General features: G+C 43.3%; 1 protein-coding gene across 2 annotated transcripts; it reads left to right on the top strand.

Annotated features, from left to right (window-relative positions):
* The first annotated feature begins 1,039 nt into the window (after positions 1–1,039).
* Positions 1,040–19,467, top strand: LOC125019016 (carbohydrate sulfotransferase 11-like). 2 transcript variants are annotated; one of them, XM_047603529.1, is made up of 4 exons: positions 1,040–1,621; positions 15,760–15,836; positions 17,416–17,577; positions 17,701–19,467. In XM_047603529.1, the coding sequence occupies exons 1-4, from the start codon at positions 1,528–1,530 to the stop codon at positions 18,379–18,381; spliced, it is 1,014 nt and encodes a 337-aa protein (XP_047459485.1). In that variant the 5' UTR covers positions 1,040–1,527; the 3' UTR covers positions 18,382–19,467. The 2 variants fall into 2 exon arrangements, with proteins under 2 accessions (XP_047459485.1, XP_047459478.1); XM_047603522.1 differs by having other exon boundaries at positions 1,043–1,621; positions 17,413–17,577.
* Positions 19,468–20,908: the final 1,441 nt, after the last annotated feature.

Here is a 20,908-nt window from a genome sequence, read left to right as displayed (position 1 = left end):
TATAAATTACACAAAAGAGTTGGTTGTTTGTGTTTGTTTAAATTAAAAAAATAAATAAAAAAGCTTCACCTATACTGCTGTAGGCGTTGATGCAAGAAGAAGAAGAAGAAACTGGGTCAGCGCTGAAGCCAGTGTCACAACAGAGGCACACGCACACCTTCCGCCTGCAGCATCTAGGTGTGCAATCTGCACAAACGTCACTGCCACTGACTGGATTTAAAACGTGCACACATTTATTACAAGATAAAGAAACGTACCGTTTATTCTACGTAGTTTAATACTCTCTTTGGGCTATGTTAACTGTTGGTTTCCATAGTTTCCAGGTCCTTTCATGTGCATTATTGGTGCAGTATTTTGCATTTTAACAGCAGGCCTCCTACTGATGTTTGTTATTACTCATATATTACAAATATAACTTGTTGCCTTTTATTTTACTTCAGCTGTTTTTTTTTTTTTTTTACCACACTGTAGTTTTATTATTATTATTATTAATATTATTATTATAGTTAGGTAGCTACTTATCAATAACTGAACAATACTTATCTTGTACTGCTATCTTATCTTATCTTATCTTATCTTATCTTATCTTATCTTATCTTATCGTCTCATGTATGCTGCCTTTGAGTGCTCCTCGTAAACCCAAGTTCAACAGACCATAACGTGAAATAAATAGCTCATCTCTTATTTGTTTGAATCAAATCTTTTTACTGTTTAAATTAAGTTGTTATTATGTTCACACCCCATGTCATTCTATTTCCTGCACTGAACTTACAAAGCCGTGTCCTCCTAACTTTCTCCCTCTTTGTTCGTCACCCTCCGCATCCCTCCCTCAGTTTCACATTTAATTTGCATCAATTAAGGCGTGGTCTTCCGTTAGTTAAATTTCACTCAGAAGTATTTTTATTTTTTTATTTTTTCCGACACCACCAGACAATTTAATCCACTGAAAACTTGCTTTGTCTGTAAAATCTGAAAAAATTCCCGCAGTGCCTGAACTCACCGCTGAGGGGGCGGGGCTCAGAAGAAAGAGGGGTGTGTGTGACGTCATGGCACGGTGCCCGTCCATGTTTAGAGAAGAAGAAGAAGAAAGAGAAGAAGAAGTTTGTAGTTTATGTTGCTTCAGTAAAACTCCAGGCATCATAGGTGCGGGTTTCAAGTAGAACTAAGAGCTAAGCTAAACAGTTAATTCATAAGTTTCGGGTTTTTTTTAGGAGCTGACACAATTAAACCAAACCGTATTTAATGTTTTATCTCAGGTGACAATATTATAAACTGTTTTTAAAAACCCGGTGAGGACCAGGAGGTTCTGGATTTAAGCCCCAGCTATCGACCCTTTTTTCCTGGATGGTCTTCTTTTTCTTTCATTTTTTCTTTTTTTTTCTTTTGGTTAATAAAAAATAAAAAATAGGTTCCTCATCCTATTTTTTATTTCCTCGGAGAGTCTCTCTCGTGTTGTATGAACCGTGTCGAGGCGGTAGCGGAGGCGGCGAGGGGCCGGGGGCTCCGCCTGCAGAGCCGGGCTTCAGGATGAGGATGCCCCGCGGAGGACGCCTGTTCCTGGCGACGTGCCTCGGCTCGCTCTTCGTCCTTGTGCTTTACTTCCAGAGCATCACCAAGCCAGGTAAGAACCCCCTTCTTTCTTTTTTTTATGTTCTTTATTCAAATACGACACAAAAACACTTACAAAGATTATAATGATAAGGAGGGTACTGTCTGCTACACGTGATATTATGTAGATACCGCATGAAATTAATAGTTGCATGGACATCATAAACAATAAAAGTAAAAAAGTAGCCTTGTATGAGCTTTTATTGTCTTTTCAGACTTTTAAATGTGTGTTTTGGCCATAACAGACATAAAGTGAGTCTGCTTTTATGGATTTATGGTTAATAAAGTAAGATATTATAAAGAAATCTGCATTATATCAATAGTTCTGTGACTATGGTTTAGAATAAAGGGTAAAAAATGGTTATACATAAACTTGTTAAGCCACTTTCAGACTTTAAATGTCTCCGTGTGCTCTTTGTACATGTGGTTTTTGGTCGTAGCAGACATTTTGCTACACTGCAGGTAACAGTGCAGGTACCTGCAGACTGGATTTATGGTTAATACAAGGTTTTATAAAGAATGCTGCATCCTATCAATCAATAGTTGTTAAAGTAAAAGTGGTGCTGGGTGAACTTTTTAATGCAACTTTCAAACTTTTAAATGCCTGAATGTTGGCGAGTAGTTTTCACACGCTGGCTCTACTTTAATGCCCGACTTTATGGATTATAAGCCGTTTAATGAAGGCTGATACCTGCAGACTGATTTAATGGTTAATAAAACGAGATAATGTGAAGAATGTGGCGTTATATCGACAGCTGCAGCGTCTAAACATGGTCTTGCATGAAACTTTAAAGCAACTTTCAGACATTTAAATGTCATTCTTTGGCGCTTGTAAATCATAACAGACATTTTGCTAAACTGCAGGTGTCAGCAGACGTAAATTCAGTCTTTGCGTTGGGTTAATAAATGGGATTTTTCGTCGTAACAGTCATTTTGATACACTGGCTCTACTTCAATGCTTATGGATGATAAGTCACTTAATGAATGCTAATCTCTGCAGACTGATTTTATGGTTAATTAAATGAGATATTACAAAGAACACTGCATTATATCAATAGTTGCATGGCTAACGTTAATAAAAAAGCAAAGAAACGTGGCGCTGATGAACTTATAAAGCAACTCTCAGACTTTTTAATGTCTTTCTTTGGTCACTGGCTCCACTTTAATGGAACCACGATACTTGACTTGGTGGCTCATGAGTCACTTAATGAGCACTGATACTTGCTGACTGGATTTATGGTGAATTAAAGGAGATATTACAAAGAAAGCTGCATTATATCTAGAAACTGCTAAACGTGACCTTTAATGCAACTTTCGGACTTTAAATGTCTTTGTGTTGTGTTGGTAAATGTGTTTTCGGGGTCATTGCTAAACTGGAGGCATCTGCAGACATTAATCAAGACTTGACTCATAGTTAATAAAACAAGATATTATGACAGATACTGAATCATATCAAAAGCTGCATGGGACAACATTAATAAAAAAGTAAGGAAAAGTGTTACCGGGTGAACTTTTAACGCAGATTTCGGACTTTTTAAAGTGTCTTATTATTATTATTGTGGCGTTAATTAATATTTTTTTCTTGGCTCACCTGCATGTGTCAGAGTCCGTGTGTGTGTGAACCAGATGAACATAAATAATGACATGTGAATGAAGTGGAACCATGAATAAGTTCACTGTGAACGGTGGAATGTTTTCACAGCCCCCCCACTCCTCCTAGCGAGGACCCCCACATTCCTTCCTCCTCCTCCTCCTCCTCCTCCTCCTCCTCCTCCTCATACCTCTCCTCTTTGTTTCCCCGGGGGGGACGGACTGATCCCCCCCCCCCTCCCTCCTGGGGGGACGTCCGGGGTGAGGAGTCAGACGGATGATTGATTCGTGGTCGGCGTTTACATTCTGCAGCACGTGGGCAAAGAGGAGAGGGAAGAGCTGTTTGTTCATGAGGGGAAGAGGAGAAAAGAGAGGATGGCGAAAGGATTTAGGTCCCGGTTTTTTTTTGGGGGGGAGAGGGGGGGGGGTTTGTTGGCGAGAGCAGCTTCATCAATCAATCAATGTGGCTTTTTGTTGAAGTGCAGCGAGTTCTGTTCTGTTTCTGTTTCTGTGCTGATGTTTTGCAGCTTATAGACGCGTCTCCAAGAATCATTTCCAATCGGTTTATGTGTTTATTTTTAGATTTTTTTATGGGTGACAAATAAAAGATGATGATAAAAACACACGATGAAAAGCTCCATTAGAAATAACAACATGGTGTAACAGACGTGACGCACCAACCGTCCTGCAACATTTTCGGAAAAGCTGTGAATCATTTTTTTTTTTTTATATATCTGTCAGTAACAGACTCAGAAAACACATGTTGCCAAACCAGCAGCAAACTTTCAGCCTTCTCGTTGACCCCCCTCCCTCCCTCCGTCCCCTTTACTGCCTGACCCGTTTAGACTTGCCTGCTTTAAAAAAAAAAAAAAAAAAAAAGGCCCCACCGGTAGCAATGCTGTTCACATAAAAAAGCCACATTAGCGAGGAGCTAATTCACAGGATGTCAACAAACAAAGCGCGGCGGCTTCTTTAATCCCTGTTCATCTAGTCGGAGTCACCGCACTTATCCGGGGGCTAATCCCGTTTCTTTTCATTTCTCACCATTTGTCTTGTTTTTTACAGCGAAGTGAAACAAGATAAAAAAGAAAAAGGAGCACCAGCAGCAGCAGCATCGTGGCAAACATGTGTTGCACTTCAGGCCACGTTCTTGGGTTATTCATGAGATTTCAGATTTTGTTCCGTGCTTCTAATCCAGAGATCCGTCCTCTGCAGCCTTCAGCGTATGGACGCGTGCACCGGTCAGGCATAACATTATGACCACCGACGGCGTTGTGCAGCTCGAAAAACACTTAACGACATTCGTGTGAACTGTAAAGCTGATCCGCCACAACATTATGACCACAACATGACAGGAGAAGAAGATTGTGACAGTTCAGTGTTCTGCTCGGAAACTTTTGGTCCTGGATGTTACTTTGACATGTAGCTCCCACCTAGACCAGACCAGACCAGACCAGACCAGACCAGACACCCCCCACCCGTCCATAGCAGTGACACTTCTTGATGGGATGCAGCCTGACAAGGACACACACACAAAAATACTTAGGAACAACTCAAAAAACGTAACGAACAGCGTTCAGCATGTTCCATTTTTACTCATAAGTCAGAATAGTCACCTGGAAACGCACCCAATGTCGGATTTTCTACTCAGAAAGTCGTAGAATTGTCACTGTGAACCAAGATGGCCGCCTCATGAGTAAACCGTGATTAGAAGCTCCTGTAATATTCAGTTTATTAGCACCTCTGATTAGTTTTTGTTGCGTAAAAGCAGCCGTACAGACATTATTCTCCCTCATACATACGTTGAATTCCTCTTATAGTATAATTTAAGTTTTTCGTGCGTTATATGGGAACTACAAGCTCATGTCGGGCTAAGAATGGCTAAAAATAATAACCTGGTAAAAACAAATATTAATATATTAAATATTTTTATAAATTTCTGCCTCGTGTGGCCTTATAGATTTCATCACTGTAAATAATTCGAGTAAAAAACTAACAATTTTAGTTAATATCAAGAATTTTTTAAAAAACTTTTTCACTCTGCACTCAAAAAAATGTAAATACTGAACACACCAAGTTTCCACCAAGTTATATTCAGAAAAGACGAGAGCTTTCACGGACGCGTCCGTCTAGTTTTCCCGACTTCTGTAACTGAAACGCCGATAACTCAGGTGTCACGTCGTTCCCAGGCAAATGGAACAGGTCACAAATTCACTAGATCCCAAACTGATCGAGTATCTGTGGGAGAGGCCCCCTCCCCTCAACACTCAGGACCCTAAGGACCCCACTAATGTCCATGTTCGTTCAATGATGAGTCACAATAGGTTTAAAGACCTTCACGATATTAGGAAGGTGGTCATAATGTTATGCCTGATCGTTGTACACTGTACGTCCAAGGTAAGAATAATACACATAGAGAAGTGCATTGTAGTTTAAGAACCTGACACCAGCACCACCTGCATTGTGTTTTATACTCGGTGTGGTTACAGGGAAACGATTTAAAGCTCAAACTGTTTAATCAGGTCAGAGAACACGTTAAATAAGTTAAATTAAAACCAGCGGCCGCTTTGTTTGAAACGTGCTCTCACGCTGCGCTCATTTTGCCAGATTATGCCTTTTTTTGTTTTCGTTGGAGTCCGGCTTTTGCAAGCACCCGATTTCACACGCATCTGCTGCTCGCTGGTCATGTTTTAGCTGGTTCCCCCCCCGACGATCATGCCTCTTTTTTTGCTAAACGCTGCTCGGTTTAAGTTATAATTTGAGCCTCGTCTCTTAAAATACTTGAAACCAGACTGAAAATACTTAAATGTGCACAAAAAAATATTAATATTAATGTAGAAGGGGGGCCGACGGGGTTAAAATAACCGCCTAACTTTTGCAATCGTTGTGTCATCACTGTGATGCTGTGGTAACTTGTCGAGCCTCGTGAGTGTGTTTGTGAAAACCAGCCACCGGCCTGTTTCCTGCTCTGGAGCAAAATATTTGTTCGTGTAACTGCTGACTAGACAGATAACGGGTTTATTAGAATACCTCGCACCACACACACACACACACACACACTCTGAATCTGCCAATTAAGCCGCTGTTTAATATCGGACAGGAAAGCCAGGAAAGTGTGTTTGTTGTTTGTTCTGCCTCCATTGTGCGACTTCCTGCAGCAACACCCTGAGTTTGGAGCTCAGGAAAAGAAAATGCAAAAGTCCAGTCCGGCGTGTTATTACGAACTCGTTACTCCTCCCGCCGTCACGTCGCATTAATTTTCCTCCGTCGGACGCCGATCTGACGAGGTGTGTGAGGTTTTGAAGGTTTCAGATCGATCAGCCATAACATTGTGACCATTATTTGCTAATTGCGCCTTCAAAACAGTCATCAGAGAATTTGGACATTGTGTCCTGAGGACGTCCTTAACGTTGTTAGTGGGGGTTGAGGGGAGGATCGTCCCACAGATTTGTGCTGCACTTCATGTTTTTTTTTTCATGGTCATGTTTTGAGTTTCCTGTTTTATTTTGTTAAGTTTCTTGGTTTCCTGTTGTGTTTTCCTTTCATTGCTTATTGGTTTCTCCCCCATTAGTTTCACCTGTGTCTCGTCATCCCGTAGCAAATAGGTCTTTAACATGGGGTCTGCAGAGGCACTGCAAGGGGGGGGGGGGGGGGGGGGGTTGATTAGACATTTTTCATATACATTTTTATCAGTTTTCCCCCACAAGTTTAAATTTCTTTAAATTCAGGGGGTCCCTACTTCATCTCTCCATCAGTTTTCTGGGTCCTTGGTCTGAAAGACTCCTGCCATGGCCCATAGCCCTGTCTTTAACCTTGTCGCGTCGTTTTTGTGTCCTCATGTTTTCCGTCATCTTGCCATGTCTTCGTTTCCAAGCCATGATTTATGTCATGTGTGATTTTTGACTTCAAGCCACGTTTCTGCGTTGATGTAATTTTATTGGATTTCCTGCCGCCCGCAGCAAACATCATATACATCATATAATAAACAACAGTCATTCATGCAGCAAACCATTTCAAACGACAACAAGATGGATAATAGTTAATTTTTTTTAATCTCGTATGTAATGTTCATGCTACTTATGGTGCAGATAAGATGGCGCTAACAATCAGGCGGTTCTTCCACCAGCTCTTTTTACTTTTTTCTTCTTCTTGGATGTTTTCGTTCCGTGTTCATACACCAGCGCAGCGGTGGTGGAGAATGATCACACAAGTTGTCCTGTTAAAGTCCAATTAAGGCGTATACATGGCGGACAAAAACAATTTCGTGTGTCTTAATCGGATAAGGAGAAGATTTTAGTCGCAGTGACGTGTTTACACGCACTTCAGTTGTCCAGTTAAAGTCGGATTATGGCAATAATTCGTTTTTTTTTTTCCCCACGTGCATGTAAACGTATCTGAGTGTGCTGTGTGTCACTGCTATGGGATGGGGGGGGCCTGATCTGTTGTAGGTGGGCGCTACATGTCAAGTAACATCCACATGAATGAACGAATGAACACCAAGTTTACCATCAGAACATTGAATTGTCACTTCACTTCAGTGGTTATAATGTTGTGGCCGTAACCTTTGCTCCTTGTGTCAGAACCTCAAACATTTCCCTCAGAGGTTGTACGACTGATTGATCCCTCAAGTGTGTGCTCTCACCACTTCTTGTTTCATTTCCTCCAGCCTCCCCTCGTCACGCCTTTTCTGACACACTGGTGAAGTGATGAAATTCCCCCCCGTTCCGTTTCCAGTCACCTTCTCTCAATAGACACATTAAATAGAGACGAACACCCAGTTTATTTTTTCCACTCAGACTCGTCCTTTTAATGCGGTGTCGCCCTGCGTCTGCGTGTTACTACTACGCCAAGTGTCGCCCTGAAAAAGCTCCGTGTCCGTGAGCGTTTTGGTGAAAGGTGGAAGTGAACTTGTCAGCGTTTAGAAAATGAGCGAAATCCACACTCTTCAGCGATTTCAGTTTGACGCAGGAAATATTTTTCTGTTGTTTTTCACGAGAATCACACAGTTTGAAAAAAAAAAAATATATATATATATATTTATGAGCTGGTATTAAAGACACAAAGCGGGTTTTATTTTAGCAGAGGCAACAGTTTTCAAACCAAGATGAGTCAAGTTGAAGCTGAGCCCGACCAGGACTTTTTTTTTTTTGGTCAACATTTTCTCTGCTTCTGTTTGCTGTTTGCTCTGCGCTCGCCCTCGCCAACTCTTCCACTTCATTTGCCGGGAAGCCTTACACGACTTCAGCCGACTCCAGGGTGGGAAAGCTCTCCTCTTTTTTTTTCCCAGCTATGGGACACAATGGAGAATTGTCGAGTTTCGGGCGCGTAGATGAATTAAAAAGGAAAACGTTTTTTTTTTTTTTTTGTTTGGCCAGACTCTCGTGATGCTGAACGCTGCAGGTCACAGAGGCAGAATCCGGCCTGAACGACTCACCCACACGGTCATTTTGCACATAAAATCGATCAGCCATAACATTATGACCAGCTCCCTCATGTTGTGTACGTCTCCCTTGTGTCTCCAGAGACAGAGAACAGACATGGGCCTTCTGAGGTGGAGGCCAGGTCAAAACCTTGTGCTGTTTCTTCATGTTTCTTTTTGTTTGTTCCTAAAGCGTTTTTTGTGTGTCTGTGTCAGGAGCGTCATTGCTGTGGGGTGCAGCGTGTCTGGTCTGGTCTCTGTGGGTGGTACATGTCTAAATAACATCCACACGAATGAACACCAGGTCCAGAGGTTTCCCAGCAGAACACTGAATTGCAACAAGATGCTGCTCATGATGTCATTCACTTCCCCCGTCAGTGGTCATAATATTGTGGCTGATCCCTTCCCTAAACCAAACCGTAGGAAACGCAACGACGTCGCCCCGTGCCGCCGAACACACGTATTTACGCGTATTCACACGGACGCTGCGGCTGAACGCGTCGCTACGTATGTGCATGCGCTCACATGCCACTTGTCATCTGACACTGATAATCAGAGCAGCTGTTGCAGAACAAACACGGAACGTTGTGACGCCTTTAAGTTCTCCCACGGAGACGGCAGATCCTCAGAAACCCTGTGCACCACATGCTGTACCTGCCGGCTGTTTGTTCTGCCTCAGTCTGTGGAGTGCATCAAAAGTCTGTTTGTTGGTATCCCTTTGCATGCTCCATCTTGTAAATCTTTTTTTTATAAAGCGCTGACATTTAAGAGAGTTCTCTATGAAGAAAAGAAAAAAGCAGTAAAAGATTAGCGCGTTCATGCGCAAACATGAGAACTAGAGGCTTGTGTCTTAAGCACTTAAAGACGATGCTGTGGTTTCATTGTCTGCTTCTGATGAACGTTCCTCTCCTGGAGGAGTCTTTTCTTGTCTTGGAGAATTCACTCCTGGATTACGCAACAGCTAATGTCTAAGCTAAGCTAATGTAGCGCTGTAGCTCGTACCTTGGCACCGGGAAACCAGTCTGGTCATCCAGCGCCATAAACCCTCTAACCTTAAAAACAGACCATTAAACCAGAAAAAAACAACCCTACGTGGTTGTGGTTTAATTGCAGACCTAAAGTAAATAACTGCGAGCGAAACGTACGTGGCCGAACCACCGATAACGATCTGTTCGTTTTTTTAATGACGCCTTGATACCGATCGTGACGTCCTCTTAACAGAAACACTGAAACCAGAGGAAGGAGGAAACGTCGTCTTTCGGTAACAGATTTTCACACGGTAGTGATGTGGCGTTTCTTCCTCGTACCAAACCGTGACGTTGCGCATGTACAACGGATCAAACGCAGGCGTTTTTGGTGCTTGGAGTCTACGAGGGAAGAGCTGCAGGAGACGTGACACGCATGGCCGAGATCCTGAAGTCAAACCGGGGGGAACTCAGCTGCTAAAGGCATTTTTTTTTTTTTTGCCCATGTGGCATGCACCCTCACCGCCACCGGACCATCAGGTCGTCATTAACTTTAACCATTAAAACCAGGCGCTGCCGTTCTCCGTCTCTTTCTTGTGTCCTCTCTTTGAGGGTGCAGCCATCTTGTCTGAACGCACTTTATTGGAGCGGGTCGGTGACCCAATCCGTCTGGGGCCTCGAGGCTTTGAACAGTCCCTTTCAGCTCAGAGCATCTTTTAAAAGCCATCCATCCGTGCTGTATTTATTTATATAATAACGCTAACTTGTCAGGGCCTCTCTGCCCCCTCGTTATGTAACCGGAGTGAGCTCACAGCCCGTCACACCGAAGCCTTTAATGTTCAGACGGGATTAAATAAATGGGACGTTGACATTCACTTCCGATCATCTTAGAGTTTGTATCTAGAGAAGAGGTGAGAGTAAAGCTTAAAAAGAAACTGATCGTAAAGCGGCCTCACCTCGCTGGTCTAATTACCACCACATGCAGCTCGTAGCAGCAGATGGCGCGACACCTTGAAGGCGACTTAAACAAACACAGTTCCCTCCCGACAGAGACCTTCTCTTGTCCCAATTTGTGACGTCCTGTTTTCTCTTTCAGTCACTTTTCGGTTGCACCTCTCGTAAAGACGCTCCTCCCTTTCGAGCGCCTCTTTTAAAGAAGATTTCCACCTAATCGATGCCACGGAAAAAAGAAATTTAAAAAGAAACCTCGTTTGTCGGCAGAGATTTGACTCAGTGACATCTACGAAAGTTTAGACGTTACAAGAAACCAAGTCACTTTTAGTAATGGGTTGATTAGTCAGTGCATGTCTGTTTATAATGACCCAGACCTGTGTACGGGCTTAATGGAAGCTTTGTTTGTCCGGGAATAATAACAATCGACGTGGCTTCTCACGCAGGGTTAAACGGTCAAACCAGACGCAAAAACCCCAACGAGTCGTAACCATGCGTCCGTTTGTATGTTTGTGTATATGTGCAACCAGACCGAGGCCCCCGTTTTCTGCTCTTCTTCAACTGTCAAGAGTTGTGTCATTTCCTGGGTCTGAGAGGAAGCGGTGGTTTTTCTCTGGCACATGTGATAAAACATGCTACAAAAAAAAAAAGATGTGGTTTACTGTGATAACAACAGAGTAGAACGAGCATGAAGCGAAGTGTGTACTTTTCCATTAGCGGAGGAGGAAACGTCGTCGGGTCGTGTGCGTGAGCGCAGGTGGAAGCTCTGGTGAATCATCGGGAGATCTACGAAAACACTCTGAAGTAAAGCAGCGTTAGGGGAGAGATCTTTGTCAAGCTGACACATTCACGCCGGCGTATTATCTCAGATGCATTTTCAGATTGTATCCACGTGACAAACCAACGGATACGCTCCAGATACAGCGCTGAGCTACGAGCCGCTGGTCTCACACTGGTGTTACTAACAAGCTGATGTTTTAACAGTCATTACGTTCGTTTCTTCGTCCTGATGTGCGGTGATGGGAAGGTTACTCATCTTTTCTAGATGTTTGGTTTAAAAGGAAGCGACGATGGGGGAGGACGGAGAGTCGGTGGATTTAGTCAACATCAGCAGGATCGATCGTTTAGCAAAAACCACAAAAACATTATTGCACTAGTTGTAGAGTTTCTTGTCTTTAGCTGAGTTGGGGTTTGGGTGGTGTCATCCCACCTAGTGCGAAGGGAGGAGGACATGTTCCCGTCAGTTATTTGATTCCCTCCGTTGCATGTAAAACTGGGACCAGGACTGAAAGTCGAGTTTCGAGCGTAGCTCCGTTAAAGCACGTAAACATAAACTGACAGATGCAGCAAAGGAAGCCGTCTACGTCAAACTGGAACATCGTTCTCTGAAGAGGGGAGGTGCAACCGAGATACAATCTGCCCTCGGTCTGCAGCTCAGTCTGAACATCTGTCCCCGAGGACACGTCTCACCTCCCGTTTACACCTTGAGACTGGAGCCTCGGGGGCCGTTTCTCATGGCTAACACCCACAAACGTTCCTGTTTTTTTAGAGCTGAAGAAGCTGCTTGGAGGAAACAACTATACATATATATATATGTATATATGTATATATGTATATATCTACAAAATCCAGTTCCTCTAGTTGTTGATTGTAAAACTGCACTAACGTGGTAGAAAGATGCTAATCTGGCTAAAAAGGTTTGGGAAATTCCTTGCGGTTAATTCACCCATGAAGCCATTCATGGTCATGAGGTGATGGGAGTCAAGGGTCATCGCTATTGAGAAAGTACAAACTACTTCCCTGTTTTTTCTTTACAATACACGTAGGATGGTTATGTGGGAAGTCATGCTCCAAAAAAAAAGGGATGTGAATCCAAGTTTGACATCTTAGCTCATAACTCATAGCTCATAGTTCATAGATCATATCTCTTAGCTCATAGCTCTTAACTCATAACTCATAGCTCATAGCTCTTAGCTCATATCTCTTAGCTCTTAGCTCATAGCTCTTAGCTCTTAGCTCATAGCTCATATCTCATAGCTCATAGCTCATATCTCATTGCTCATAGCTCTTAGCTCATAGCTCATATCTCTTATCTCATATCTCTTAACTCATAGCTTTTAGCTCATAGCTCTTAGCTCATAGCTCATAGCTCATATCTCTTATCTCATATCTCTTAGCTCATAGCTCTTAGCTCATAGCTCTTAGCTCATAGCTCATAGCTCATAGCTCATATCTCTTAGCTCTTATCTCATAGCTCTTAGCTCATATCTCTTAACTCATATCTCTTAGCTCTTAGCTCATAGCTCATAGCTCTTAGCTCAGCTCATATCTCTTAGTTCATAGCTCATATCTCTTAGCTCATAGCTCATATCTCATAGCTCATATCTCATGGCTCATAGCTCATAGCTCATGGCTCATAGCTCATAGCTCATAGGTCATAGCTCATAGCTCTTAGCTCTTAACTCTTAGCTCATAGATCATATCTCTTATCTCATAGCTCTTAGCTCTTAGCTCATAGCTCTTAGCGGTTGGTGATGTAGCCTCACAGGAAATGGTTTCTTATGTGGCCACAATATGACTTGCCACCCTTTTTTTTTTTTAGATAATATTACCGCTTTACAAGTATTAACGCATCAGACTGTTGAGTAAAGCCATTTAATTTCCTTCACTTTAATAAGTAAGGACACACACACACATATGGATTTATTAAGTTGTATTTTACCTTAAGATTTCAGGTCTCTCAGCCTTTTTTACCCTTTTTATATTTAATTTTTGGACTCGGCCTGCATGTGTCCCCTCGTAATATCAGCACAGATTAAACACTTGAGGGTTTTTTCATCCGTCCCCTCCATTTATAGCAGTGTTTGTACTCGAAAAACATACAATAAACCATTACCACGAGAGCAGAGCCTCCACAAGTGTGTCTTGACCTACTTTCCAGCTTCCTGAGGAAGCGTCCTGGGTTTTGCAGAACGCTTATCTGCTTAAGATGTGAAGCGCGGCGCCGTAGACGGAGAGAAGTCCGACGCTTCGTTTCGGGATATCGGAAATGTGTGTGTGTGTGTGTGTGTGTGTGTGTGTGCATCTTTAACGGGATGTCATTTAACTTTTCTTCACGGTTACATCGTAGCAGAGCATGTTCACCGCATATACATGAACCACTTCCTGTAATTAAAAGCATGAATTGCACGTTGTGTAATTTCGGCGCGAGGATTTATCGTCCAGTGATGCTTTCAGACGTCGGGACGATGTGGCTCAGAGTCTCTCTGAGAGGAAGTGGAGGATTTTGTTGAGCTCACGCTCAGAGAGGAGGAACGGGGACAAGCTGTATCGCCACAATCTCGGTGTCGCGGCCTCTTTTACGACGCCGCACATGTGCAGACTCACTGGCTCTGCAGCGCTTCTCCATTTTCTGAGTTCTCTGCTTCCTCATAATATCAGGAAGCAGTTATGATTTATCTTTAATTTGAACAAGCAAGTCAGTGCTAAATAGATTTATGAAACGTTTCAGCCGATTGTGTTTTATTTGCTTGGGCTCAGCGGGGAAAGAAAGAAAGAAGAAGAGAAACAGGCTCCGTCTGCGTCAGAATGACCCTTCACCTTTACTTTTTACTGCCAGCTGATATCCTTTCCATATGAGCGCGTTCCTCGTTCCTTTTAAGTGCTTCCCCTCATGCTAATGCACCCCCCCACCCTCCACCACCTCTCGTCACCTCCATCTTTGTGGTCGATGTAAAGCAGCGCTCTGCATTGTTAAGCTACATGTGCAAAACAAATCACTGTAGCGTTCAGCTGCAGATTGTCACCAGGCCTGAGTGGAGGCAGGAGAGGACGGTTAGTGGAAGGAGGGGGGAGGACAGATGTGTTTATAGAGGCTGGACAGCGCCCCCCACATTTTTACGTTTCTCATGACACGCTGCCAAGCACTGTTCCAGCTCGCAGCTAATTAGCATGTGCTAATTCAGTGTGTTCGGTTGTGCAATCCGTGGAGAGAGAGACTGGCTGTGAGACGTTCTCCAAGTCTGTTTTGTTTTTACTGCGGTTTCATTTGCTGCAGAAAATGTGCGGAAAAGAATAAACACACTGATCGATTCGAAATGAAAAGATTTGTGCAAACAGTTTAGAGTATTTTTCCCAGGATTTAGTTATTATTTTATCATCATTATTGCTTTGACTTGATTGCAGAACGTGTAATAAATCCACATTTACCTTTTTATTAAATGTTTGCATTAGAATAATTAGGAAAACTCTGACTCTGTTGTCTGTTTTTAAACTTCTGGAGTCACTAACATCTTTAGGAGAAGAGAAGAATCAGGCGTAACATTATGACCACCTTCCTTATATTGTGTAGATCTCCCTTAAGCTTGTCCCATAGTGTCTGGGAACAGGGTGTTGTTATTTGGGGACCTTTGGGTCCTATGGGTCGAGGGGAGGTTCCTCTATGGTGGATCATCATCCCACAGATACTTGATCAGTTTGGGATCTAGTGAATTTGGAGGCCAGGTCAACAGCTTGTGCTGTTCTTCATGTTTTTTAGAGTTGTTCCCAAACCGTTTTTTCTGCTTCATTATGGAGTGTCATTGCTAGGGGGTGGGGGGGGGGTGGGGGGGTCTGGTCTGGTCTAGGTGGGTGCTACATGTCCAAGTAACATCCAGGTCCAAAAAGTTTCCCAGCAGAACACTGAACAGTCACACGTTTGGTCGATGTTATTCACTTCTCCTGTCAGTGGTCGTAATGTTGTGGCTGATTCTCTCTCTCTCTCGTGTCTCGGCTTTAACATGTGTGGGACTTGCTGACGGCCTTTGGTGGGAACACTCTGTTCCTATAGAATCTGTAAATGAGAGGAGGCAGATTTTTTTCTTTTAAAGAGGGATCACGTCACGGCTAAATTACAGCGGAGGAGCGGCGGAAAGTTGGCTCCGAACGACCTTCCCCCGTTACGACGACGGCGCTCGGACGTCTTTACGGCGCAATTTAACCCACCCCGCAAACACACGACACACACACACACACACACACACTGTACCAGCTCTCATTTGTGACCTACTTACAGACTTATTAAAAATAAACAGCAAAGCGTTGAACCTTAAATCAGCCGCGGAGAAACAATAAATCACGTTTCTCACAGATGCGACAAAGGAAACAAGCTGGAAACGTGACGTTATAAAGACAAACAGGGACGTGTTCGACCATTAAAGTGTCTTTTTTTTCCACGTCTGACTGTAGATCCTGGTTTGAAGACTGGCAGCAGACCAGGAAAGATCAGGAGAAGTCCCCTCCAGACCCTCTACAATGGAGACCAGGTGAGACCAGCACATCAGAATAATTAATGACGGCACCTCTGAGGTCAAAGTAGAGCTTTTGTTTTCAGGTTCCACCTCCTGCTGCACCTCCTGAGGTTTATTTAGTTCAATACCATGGATCAGTTGGTGCCTTTTAGAGCAAGTCGTCGGTTAATTGTGAGGATGTTTGCGGTTCGTAGAGCGTCCTTGAGCGACACACTGAACCAGGCGTTGCTCTTAAAAGGCCACAATCTTGTCATCACGCAGCATAAACTGAGCTGTGTTAAGAGGAGAATGATTAACGTTGTGGAGGAAGTTTCTAAAAAATTACTTAAAGGTTTGTCTTTAATTTTGGGAAAACATTAATTTGCTTTCCTGCTGAGAGTTAGATTCAAGATTTTTATTGTTGTCGTCACACACGAGTTATTTGTGTTCCAGTAGGAAAACTAGACGTGCAGAGTGAAATTAAAGTTTGATATTAACTAATATTGTTACTGTAATTAAGTTGCACAAATTGAAAATGAACAGATGAACTTGAACCAGCTCATGAGTTTTTTTTAAAGTGATGAAACGTACAAGACAACACGAGGCATAAATTTATAATGTTTTAATAAATAACAAGTTTTAATTGTTAAATTTAAATGTAGAAAGAAATACACTGTAAATCACAGTTTACCATGATGGTGTTTCACACTGTTTCAGTTTTACCAGGCTGTTGTTTTTAGCTGTTGTTAGCTCAATATGGGCTTAAGTTACAGCATTTCAACATATGTCAGTGGTAAAATACTGTTTCTACGACTGATTTAATGATTGAAAGTCAGACTAAAAGAATATAAAATGATAAAGTAAATGAATATCAATTAATGACCAGACTAAAAAATAAATAAAAATAACAAAAAATAAGTAAAATTCAGTTTAAAGCCAGACTGAAAAATATAAATTGACAAAATAATTAAAAATCAATTTATAACCACACTAAAAATATAAAAAAAATATTTAAAAAAAATAAGTTCAGTTACAAGTCAGACTAAAAAAAAAAAAAATTATAAAATAAGTGGAAATCAATTAACAACGAGACTAAAAAAAATAATATTGAAAAATAAGTAAAATTCAATTAAAAGCCAGATCAAAAAATATAAAATGATATAATAAATACAATTCAATTAATAACCAGACTAAAACATGAATAATTGTCTCCTCTATGTCTATGACATACGTCGTCAGTCAACACTCCCTCAGTGTTAATCCCCATTTATCTTCCATGTGAAACTTACCTACCTGTAAAACACTTCCTGTTTTTAGATGCAGAGTTTCTCTTTTATCTGGAAACTTTTCACTTCCTAGATTCCCTTTTGTTTTGTTCCTCACCACCAAAAAAGACGGGGAATTCATGGTAGATACAGGTGCAGCAGCACAGGAACGTTACCAGAGGGAAGAGGCCGAGTGGGGTTCAGATAGTATGATATGTCCGAAGAGGAAGACAAAACTTGTGCACTCACCGTCTTATTCTATGTTACATACACTGGGAGACGAATGTTTTTTAAAAAGATGTTCTCCTTCCTCCCTCTGCTTCCTCCCGCGTCGCCGTCGTCTGAAGCAGCGGGAGCTGTCGTCGGAGCAGCGGTACCTCCAGGAGCGCAGGGACCTGCTGGAGGACGCGTGTCTGAGCCACACGAGGAAACGCCGCGTGCTGTCGCCCGAGGACCTCAAACACCTCATCGTGGACGACAAGCACAGCCTCATTTACTGCTACGTCCCCAAGGTGGGTTCAGGAGGACGAGGGGGTAGAGAAACTGCAAGAGGCCGGTGCATAGTTCTGTATTTGTAGTTTCAACTCGATTCTGCTCTAATCTCATATTATTTTTACTTCCCTCTTCGCTTCCAGGTGGCCTGCACCAACTGGAAGCGCGTCCTGATGGTCCTCACCAGCGACGGCCGCTACACCGACCCCCTCGCCATCCCGGCCAACGAGGCCCACGTCGCGGGCAACCTGCGCACGCTCTCCGAGTTCTCGGTCCCGGAGATCAACCAGCGCCTCCGCAGCTACCTCAAGTTCATCTTCGTGCGGGACCCCTTCGAGCGCCTGGTGTCGGCCTACCGCAACAAGTTCACGCGGAGCTACAACACGGCCTTCCACAAGCGCTACGGCACCAAGATCATCCGCCGCCACCGGCCCAACCCGGACCCCGAGGCCCTGGAGAAGGGCAGCGACGTGTCCTTCCGGGAGTTCGTGCAGTACCTCGTGGACCCGCGGACGCAGCGGGAGGAGCCGTTCAACGAGCACTGGGAGCGGGTCCACTCGCTCTGCCACCCCTGCCTCATCCACTACGACGTGGTGGGGAAGTACGAGACTCTGGAGCCGGACGCTCAGGCCGTGCTCAGGTTGGCCGGGGTGGACGGGGTGCTCCGGTTCCCGACGTCCGGCAAGAGCACCCGGACCGACGGCAACATGGCCGCCCGCTTCTTCAAGCACATCAGTCCCTTCTATCAGAAGAAACTCTTCAACCAGTATCGGATGGACTTCCTGCTCTTCAACTACTCCACGCCGGAGTATCTGAGAACTTGATTAGTAGTTTTTTCTTTCGTGACATTTCTACCGACGATAAATTTTGCACTTTTTGTTTTGGTCGCTTAGGACTTTTTACGTTACGCCGCAAGCAGAGACTTGTCACTACAGTGTCTCCAGCGAGATCAACCTGCTGACGATTGTTCAGTTTGCGGGGACTTTTAAATAAAAACCAAAACGTCAGCCTGAGAAGACGCTACCACACATCTGCCGCCATTCAACAGCTGCAAAGAGACGCACGAAACCCCGTCTCTGCGAACTGCTCCTTTCTGTATTTATTTCAATTACTCACCGAGATGTTACATCATCAGACCTTTGCTTTGACTTCACCGTTTAGCTTCGACGAGCTGGTGAAACCTCCCGCGGTGCCCACTACAGTACAAATCTTCTCACGGCTTCTTCTTCTTTTCTGTCATCTCAGAACTAATGAGCCATAAATGAATAAATAGAAATCAGACTCAGAGGAGCAGGTTCTCCTCACGACGATCAAAACGTTGCTGACTGTGAAACTGAACGCGGCACTTACAGCACAGTGCACGGTCAGGAAGGCCTTTATTTATGTCTGTCTGTGCATAAAGTATTTATTGTTCTAGAAACGTGTAGTAGTGAGGGTTTGGGCTCACGGTCAAAAAAAAAAAGTTTTATATGAAAGAACGAGGTCTTTTCTCATTCAGAGTGAATATTTACTAGCATGGAAAGTTACTTGCTGTCTGTCTGTCTGGGCTTTTGCACATAAACCGATGCCAAATAGAAAATCCTCTGGGCATCTTCGACCCGGGGGCTCGTCACGATGTCTGAGAGAACATTTCACGGGGAGCTCACGGACACTCCCTCATTCCAGTGAAAGCTTGTTGCCATCCCTCATCCGTCGCTGTCTGTACTTAGCTCTGGGCAGGTAGGCTGAACAAACAGCCGCATAGCTGTGGTCGGGGCTGGGTCCGGCCCAAGCTCTGGCCCCCGGTCAGAGCTCCCCTTGTTGGTACCGACGCGTGCCACGCGAAAAGGGTTAATCCGCCTACGATCATCCGCACTGCAGGGCCTCGTTTCGGAAAAATACGGTAAATAAATAAATAAATAAATTAAAAATAAGTGTGGTTTTATTATCGGAAAATGTTCATTAATGGCCGGCGTTGTCCCGGCCTCTAAAGGGAAAACCCTCCAGGAATATACACGTCTGTCCTGTTATGACGGTGCCCGGCTGCATGTGTGCAGGTGAAGCTGTTCATGCAACCTAAACCTTCAGCCTACCTGCAGGGGAGGTGCATTGTGGGTGATGTAGGCTTTGAAAAGGAAAAAACACTGGGGGCAACAGGAAGAGAAGAAGATCTTTAGAAGAAGAGTAGGAGTGTAAACTGCCCTACCTTAATTCATCTGACATTATTATTATAGGACATGCACCGATCAGGCGTAACATTATGACCACCTTCCTAATATTGTGCCTCTAAAACAGAATGGACATGGTCCTAGAGTGTTGTTAGTGGGGGCCTTTGGGTCCTATGGGTTGATTGCTATGGGGGGTGGGGGTGTCTGGTGTGGTGTAGGTGGGAGCTACATGTCTAAGTAACATCCACATGAATGAATGTCAGTTGCAAAAGTTTCCCACCAGAACATTGAATTGTCACAAGATGTTTTTAAATGTTATTCACTTCTCGTGTCAGTGGTCATAATGTTGTGGCTGATCGGTGTAGTCACTTGTTTCTGGTATGTAGAATACATACCAAGAAGATAAATTAATAACTTTCCCAAAGAAAGAAAACAATTTATGTTTTCCACAAAAAAATTAATCAGGAATTATGATTTTTCACAAAGCAGCAGCAAAACATTAGGAGGTCGATGCGAATGTGTTAACACCAAAAACAATAAATCAATCAAATTAATATAATTTTTTAATACTGAGCATCAGTGGTTTCTTTGTCTTTTGTGTTAAATGTTGTTCTTTAATTAATCCCTCATCCAGTTCTTGCCTGGGGAGCAGTTTGTTTACGTGAACTCCTTTAACCACTAGGCCTCGTCATCCGCTCCGGCTGAGGCTCCATTTAACCAGTTAATCCTGTTGTTTCGGCTCTCAGAGCTGATCCAGTGGATCCCACACTACGACGGAAAACGTCGAGGCTGTCCGGGTCGATGAGTTCCTGCTCAAAGGTTTTCACTAAGACACGTCCGTACAGGCCTCCTCCACATGCTTCTTTCTTCCTCTTAAATTTTTTTTTCTTGTCTGCTTCTTCTTGAAAAGTGCAATATCAAGTGTGTTTAGTTAGAAGTGACTCTGTCTGTATTCAAGCTTCAGTTTCGTGCCTTTTTTTTTTGCGTTTCTCTTTTTCAAGCCATGGATCACAGGGTAAAGCAGCGTCATTTTAAGACTTTGCTTTTTAAGAAGCAGCCAAACCAATTAGTTTTTTTTTTCTCTACCTTCTCATTTCAAAAAAAAAAAAAAAAGGGAACAGACATCATGAACATTCATCTCAGATTCTCAGACCTTGACATCTAGTCACCAGTCGTGTCCTGTAGAGAGTAACGGCCGAGGAAC

This window comes from Mugil cephalus, chromosome 1 (assembly GCF_022458985.1).
Source record: "Mugil cephalus isolate CIBA_MC_2020 chromosome 1, CIBA_Mcephalus_1.1, whole genome shotgun sequence".
Classification (NCBI taxonomy): domain Eukaryota; kingdom Metazoa; phylum Chordata; class Actinopteri; order Mugiliformes; family Mugilidae; genus Mugil; species Mugil cephalus.
Note: the sequence above shows the minus strand (reverse complement) of the source record. Positions and strands in the feature narration are given on the sequence as shown.

Excerpts from the sequence above, each read along its gene's own strand:
- LOC125019016 (XM_047603522.1), top strand. The coding sequence starts at position 1,528 with ATGAGGATGCCCCGCGGAGGACGCCTGTTCCTGGCGACGTGCCTCGGC. Across the intron at positions 1,622-15,759 it reads CCAGAGCATCACCAAGCCAG|ATCCTGGTTTGAAGACTGGC; the intron begins GTAAGAACCCCC and ends GTCTGACTGTAG. Across the intron at positions 15,837-17,412 it reads CCCTCTACAATGGAGACCAG|CAGCGGGAGCTGTCGTCGGA; the intron begins GTGAGACCAGCA and ends CGTCGTCTGAAG.